Genomic DNA, 7500 nt, shown 5'->3' on the forward strand with positions numbered 1-7500 from the left:
CACACTCATACAGACTCATAGGCCCACACACAAACTCACATGCATGCACTCACCATACACATACATACATGCACACTGAATTATATGAGTTTGTGTTTTATTTTTAGCAGCATGTATTGACTTATGACAATAAATTATATTTGAATGTGTTACCATGATGAAGAGATGATAAACAATTAAATTAAAGTAAAATTATGGAGAGAATGAACTGACTGTTGCATAATGTGTATTATCTTCCCCTGTACAGTAAGTGAAGTATTGTTTACATAGACCCAGGGAATGATTTTAAGACTAGCCAGTTTCCATTTTTGTACTTGAAATAACCAATCTCATTGGGTTACAGGTTGTCCTTACCCATCCCATGGTCAATAAAGAGAATAACTAGGATCATAACAGGGATAATTTAAGGGGACTGATTCATGAGGTAAAGCATTAAAGAGCTGCCACTGTCTACTAGTAGTATAAAGGGAAGTTCTGGGGTAAATGTTCTGTTTCTCATCCACAGATCTAAGTTGCACTCGAATATGGGCAGGGATAAACTTTGTTTTATATGGATGGGGAGTCTGTTGCATAGCAATGGTATCCTCTGTGAGATATACCTGTCCCACCAAACTGTTTTGTTGATATTGCAGAAGAGTTTATATCCCTTTACCAAGTGTTTCTGATTATTACTGATGCTATTTCACTTGCTGATGTGCAGTAAATCCATCAGTTATGGGTTAGTGAATGCCTTGTGTGCCAGACACAGGTTACTTCTTAGCAGTCGGTAAGACACCAAGTATAGTGACTATCAATAAACAAATCATTCCTAATTCTTCTCAGATGAAACAAGAGCCATCCTGTAAAACGTAACCTGCGAATCTGGATGTAGTAATATGTCCTGATACACCCAAAACATGGGTTATAATAACAGCCTGAAAAAAGATGGATGGGGGGGGAAGGGTAAATGTGAACAGCTGTTCTGTCTTAGGAGCAAGAATGATTAAACTTGTTGCCATCTCTAAAAGTTACAAGGGAAAACTGAGATGCACTGTTCAGGTTCATGTTGGGGAGTTAATAACAACAACTGTCCTGACTGTTGTTATAGGAAAATTTGCTTTGTAGCTCAGAGTAAAAAATAAAAAAAAAGCTACATCTTCCACCTCATATGTTTCAGTTTTCTTTAATGGAAAACGTGCTCAGATGATGGCCCCCCATAATGTCACTGCTAAAGAATGAACACTAATATCTGAAGTACATGTTATTCTTTGTGGATATTTCTCATGAGTTACACAGATAAAATGTTTACCTATTGTGCTACAAAACTGGAACATAAGATTGTAATAGACTGAATATGTTATGTTACATTCTGCCTTTGTTTTGTATTTTATCTGAGTATAATCCAAGTAACGTGAAATCATCGGGCACATCAATTAATTCTGAAAATGCACTGGAAGAAAACAAAATATAGTGCATAATTTAAAAAAATTACTCTTAAAATACACAAAACCATATGTTTTGTAAGTAGCATTGCTGCTTGATAGCTTCAATGCACTCTCTCTAAAACAGGGGATACTCCATGGGATCAAAGGCAAATGAAATATATAGAAGTTAAATCTTTCAAAAACTGAAACTTGTATTATATATAAAACTGGATCAGCTGAATTTTTGAATAGTAAACTTGCTAAACTGAGATTTCAATAATACCAGCTGTTGTAATCTAAATTCCCTCTAAATATCAAGCTTGCATATCATGTTAAATATAACACATTTAACAGACGAGTAAGTGAATGTGACCATGAGATAAGATTGACTGCCCACATTCCCTGACCATATCTTTCAGAAAAAAATGCCTTTACTAGAACAGCCTGGGAACCATTGGTATTTTCCAAGTAAACAGCAGCAGTTTTTGAAATCAACACAAGGCCTCATACTGATTAAAACAAGAAGTTTAATACTAGTCATAGCAGAAATAATACCAGAAAAAGCATTGGGTCTGTAGTCTGCAGTTATTTTCAGGTAATGTGACTTTGTAGTCTTGCAGCTGCTACACCAAAATAAGGCACTTGCACAAGATTATTTAAGGATGAAACTTAAAACATTTGAAAATTAACTTAAGCCCAGACTGAATAATAAAAAAAAAAAAAACGTGTTGCAGTTAAAAACAAAAACATGATGCTTATATTGTACTGAGTGAACTTAAATGTCCAATTACACACTTAGGGGGAAAAAAAAAGTTACTAAAGCAAATACAATCTTTCATTGCTGCCCTGCACATGGTTAAATTAGTTGTGATGTACCAAATAACACCAAATTTCAAGAAAAAGAAAAATACTGATGCTTACCACAGTGAAGCTCCTTCTGCTCCGCTTATCTCAAGGAAGTCATACCCGTCTTCCAGTTGAAAATCACTAAATACAAGGGCAATTGTGTCTCCTGGTTCTGCCAGAATCGTCCAGGTGCAATCTGCATTGTTATTATACTCCAATGGAAAATTAGGACTTGATATGGTCCCACTCTGACCTCGCAAGCTTCCTCCACAAGCATCATCAGCTACAGGATTAATTAATACAATGCTTCTTAAACAAATTGCAAACACAACTGAAAACATATTTCATATGTGATGAATAAAAACAATGCATGCATCATTATTCCTATAATATAATAAATTGATTCATCCATCCAATGTTGTTGAGTTACATCCAATTCCTCTAGTGACCCTCGGACAGTCACCACCATCCCTAGAATTTATAAGGCAAGTGCAGAATTGATGATTACCAGACCTGTCTTCCATACCTAAGACACACTGCCATACACACACACACACACACACACACACACACACACAATTTGGAGTCACCCAATCAATGTCTTTGGGATGTAGGACAAAACAAGGATATCTTGAGAAAATCTACTTGAACACTAGGAGAACATGTAACTGTCACACAGAAGGCATCCATCTGAGAACAGAAGTCGACCATCTCTTCCTCTGAGGTGACTTTGCCACTCACTACACCACTGTTCCACCCTATGACAAAAATGATAAGGCAACTGTACACTTAATATTAACAGTAGTTAAGAAATAAATAACTTTTAAATAAAAAAATATAACGGAACTAACTAGAGATGGTTGATGAAGTAAAAAGGAAGTAAAGTAGAAGAGAAAAAAATATTCCTGGCCTGCATTTGAATTTGTATGGTTGACATGTCAAGAGTTTGTTTGTTTGTGTCTTTCGGCTTTTCCCGGTTAGGGGTCACCACAGCAGAACTCCGGTCCGCTAATGATTGTCAGTTGAGTTTTACGTGCTGGTTTGCCAGGCCTAACGCACACACAGAAGACGCTCTAACTGAGAATCGAACGGGCAACGTCTAACTGTGAGACAATGTAAGGTCATATGATAAACATGATATGCATAAACCTATTTATAGATGTTGTTATTATTAAAGTACAATTACTATTAACCTATCAAAACATCACTTAATAGGTTCATAGGCATATACTAGGTTCACAGGCACTGTGGCCTTTATAAGGCTAGCCATGCAACCCAAATGTATCCTACGAGTTATTGTGCCTTAGAGTTTTTTTTTTTTTAGAAGTGAATGTTATTTAGAGCATGATTAAATGGCTGCCTCCTTCCTTTAGAGACAGTGGTATTAGACCAGGGGTGAAATTCTGTTTTCCCATTAAGCCAGGTTGCACTTGCATAGGTTTACAGAAGGGCTCTGTTTCACATGGATAGGAAACCTGCTTCAGAGAATGATGATTCTCTGAAATGCATACCTGCCCCTCCAACATACCTTATTTAAGCTGCAAGCAAAGTTTAAAACCTTAGATCTAGTAGTTCTGGTACTGTTTGTTTTGCAAATATGCAACAGGTCCATCAGAGTAGGGTCTAATGATGTCTTGTGTACTAGGTGTAAATCATCTCTCAGCAGTCTGTAAGAAACATTGTATACAGATAGGTCATTAAGGCAATCTGCACAGAACATTGTGTTTATGCCCTGCATTTTTTGTGAGAAACCACTGTTGATGTTCCAGTTGTATGTGTTTGGTCAGATACATACTGAAGGGTGCATTACACTCAATGATGGGTCTAAGGAGGGTTGAGTATAAGGCACAGTGACTTCCCTGAACCTAGATGGCATTCCTGTACTTATAAGCTGAGTGACATAGAATGATTTCCTCACACCCTAAGACGCATTGGACAAAACCAGGTTACTATCTACATGAGTCCCCAAATCCTTGTACTGTCTCTATTTTTACGTGTGCTTTATCAATGAGGTAGGCTCCCTGGGTGGCCAACTTCCTAAGAGGCACTATTATGTACTTCTTTACACTGAGTTTTAAACCATGGCTTTAGGACCAATTATTTGTATGTGTTAGACCTTCCTGTAAGATGTCATTATTTTTGGGGGGGCGTCCATGATTGCTCCTAGTGTGCAATCATCTGCTTACTTACTAAGCCAGATGCCCTTGACCTTGGCTTTGACTTTAAAAAAATAGATACAAAAAGATGAGCAGACCAGCACACTGCCCTGAGATACTTTATGGGTGACCAGCCTCTTTTTGGAGGTGTTCTCTCTCCAGTTCTAACTTCTTGTGTCCTGTCTGAGATCCAGCTAGCTATAATAGTGAGTGACATAAAGGTTTATGTCTAATGCCACAAATTTGTTTACAATGCCCAAGTGGGGGATTGTATCAAATGCCTTGGCTAGCTTAAAGTAGGTGGTATGCACTATTTTGCCCTCATCCATTGCTTTAGTGACCTTCCTTAAGAAGTCTACCAGGTCTTAGAAACATGATCTGCCTTTGCCAAAACCAAGCTGGGTTGAGCCCAGTGTCTGAAGGTTTCATATTTGATTATTACTCATTTCCATGATAATTAATTCCATGGCTTTGCATTTGGTCTAGTCAGACTAATGGTTCTGTAGGTCCCAGGCTCTGTTGATGGTCTGCCCTTGTGTAGAGGATGACCTCTGTAGTCTTCCATTTGCATGGCATGAAGTCTGTACAGAGGCTATGACTGAATAGTAACACCAGTGGCCCTGACAGGTCATATTTCAGGCTATTTGGGTGATATCTAGTGACATTATCAGGGCCAAACAAAGCTGTATTACTAGCCTAAGATAGCGCATGTAAAACCTGCTTCCTACTGATAGTTGGTGAGGTTATGTTAGATGGTATTTCCTGGTGGATGGCTGGGGTTGACAGGGGGGTAAAGTTGGAGCTGACTTTGTCAGTCAGAAGATTTGCTGTATCTCTTGGTTCTATGAGCATGGCAAATTTACCAACAGTTCAGCACATTGCTGTGAGCTGCCTTTGGGGTTTTAGACATAGCTTAACAAGGCCTTATGGTTTTCCTTGGCATGGAACACTATCTTTACCTCAGTATTTGCTTTGTTGGACTTAATTAGTAGTCTATTTAGTTTGATGAGATAGGTTTTGATCTTTTTGGTCTTACACTTCCTAAACGGTAGGCATATGCACTAAGTAGTCTGGGGTGTTTGTGTTCACAAAGTAAAGGAATCTCTGACCCTGTAAAATGAGGAAATGTAGGATTCTCACTTTATGGAGGGATTATTAAAGTTTGCCATGAGTAATGCATTTGGTTGAATGGTGAATGTCTCCAAAAGGTTTGACTTATAGCTTGTTATGTTACAGGATTTTATCTATAGCAATCTGGCTGTGGAGAAAATCCAGTGCAGCATCCTGTTCACCCAACCTAAAGGTATACTTGTCATTGATGTAGATAAAGACATGCCCACCTTTAGTCCCTGTCTGAGCAGTTACTGGTTGAAATTTGTGGAAGGCACTGAACCCTTGCACTCTCAGGGTACTATCTGCAGCTGCAAACCATGTATTGGTAACTGGACACTTGTCCACGTACTACAAGGTTTGGAGATCCTGCAGGGAGTGCAGCTTCTTGTTTAGAGTCCTGGAATTGAAAAGTAACACATTTAGATTTTCTTGAGTTGATTTTTCTATCGTGGAAGGTGTGTTAATTTGGTACTGCCTAAAAAGTCTCTATGGGGGAAAACAATATTTTATGTGATATCTAAAAGCTTAGAGGGGCAGGTGCAGTTTGTCCTTGGCAAAGTAATGTGGTTTATCTATCATGTCCACCCATGATGCCAAATATTGTGTCCCCTTAGAATGTCATGAAAACTAAGCCAATTATTAAGACAATCAAAATACATTCACTTGAGGCACTCCTTAAAATGGTGAACATCGACATCTGTGCAGTGACAGAGACCTGGTTCAAGGCTCCAGAGAGGACCCCTGCATTACCAGGCTATAATTCATACCACACCTTTCAGTCACCTAACCTGGACCAAAACACTAAAGGCGGAGGTGTGTCTATATTCATTAAGGATATCCACACCTCCAGGCTAGTTGCTCAGCATAATGCATCCAAGATTATCCAAGTGCAACTAACTCTGGGCAAGACTGCAATCAAAATTGAAACTTGTTACAGATCCCCTACCATACCCCAAGATTCCCACTCCTCATTTCTTGATACACTGGAAAATAATAGGGTACAACCCAAAACCCTAATAATGGGTGAGTTCAACTACCCCACCATTAACTGGGAAAACTACTCATGTACCAACTCTTTTGCTCAGTGTTTTCTGGAATTCATAAATTTCAGTGCTTTGGATCAACTTATCCACACCCCCACCAGGGGCAGCAATATCCTAGACCTAGTCATTACCAACATGGGCGGCCAGTGTTCCAAACCAGAGGTCAATTTCTTGTTGGTCAGATCCGACCACAAGCTAATCACCCTAGACATCCATATCCTGCCCCCACCCCCATTAGGGAAATCACTGTAAAAAATTTCTCCAAAGCCAACTTCACACTTCTTAAGACAGAAGAGGCAAACTTCACGACACCCATGTAGACAGACAATAGAGGTACGGCTGCTGAATCCTACACAAATGCACTTTATAAGCACTTACATGAGTGCATAGATCATGCTATCCCTAACAGAACCAATATGCTATTCTCCAAAAAAAGGAAGCCAATCTGGTGGTCACCTGCCATAAACAAACTCTACAACAGAAGAAAGAAACTTTTGCAAAAAAGAGCAAAATCCCATGATTGGAGGAACTCCCTGGTCAGCCTCAGTAAGAAGCTGAGACTCCTCATAAAATCTTCCAAAGCTACTTACGAAAATAAAATTGCTACTGATTCTAAAGATGACCACAAAGCATTCTATAGCTATGGCAATAATCTCAATGGCAACACTCAGATCTGCCTTGAGTTACAGCACAATGGCACTAAATATACAGAACCAACTGATATTGCCAACATCCTGGCAGATAGGCTGAGTACCAACTTTACCCCCTCTCACCCCCTAAAGGGCCCACCTCTATACCAGAAGAATGCAAAGTTCCTGTAATCACGGCTGCACAGGTAAAAACCACACTTTTCAAAGCCAAGAACACAGCATCCATGGGACTTGACAACATCCCAGGCTACATTCTACATGAACTACAGAATGAGCTGGCACCCCACCT

At 39.2% G+C, this 7500-nt stretch overlaps 1 protein-coding gene across 1 annotated transcript in view; it reads right to left on the reverse strand.

Annotated features, from left to right (window-relative positions):
* Nucleotides 1-2320: 2320 nt before the first annotated feature.
* The window catches only part of LOC122792226 (CUB and sushi domain-containing protein 2-like), a 1050635-nt gene continuing 1045455 nt past the window's right edge, over nt 2321-7500 (reverse strand). Inside the window, exon 5 of the mRNA XM_044059970.1 lies at nt 2321-2532. Coding sequence (XP_043915905.1) covers nt 2321-2532 — 212 coding nt within the window. The remainder of the gene's footprint in view (nt 2533-7500) is intronic.

The sequence above is a fragment of the Protopterus annectens genome, chromosome 1.part2, assembly GCF_019279795.1.
Source record: "Protopterus annectens isolate FY-2018-M chromosome 1.part2, PAN1.0, whole genome shotgun sequence".
In the NCBI taxonomy this organism is placed as follows: domain Eukaryota; kingdom Metazoa; phylum Chordata; order Ceratodontiformes; family Protopteridae; genus Protopterus; species Protopterus annectens.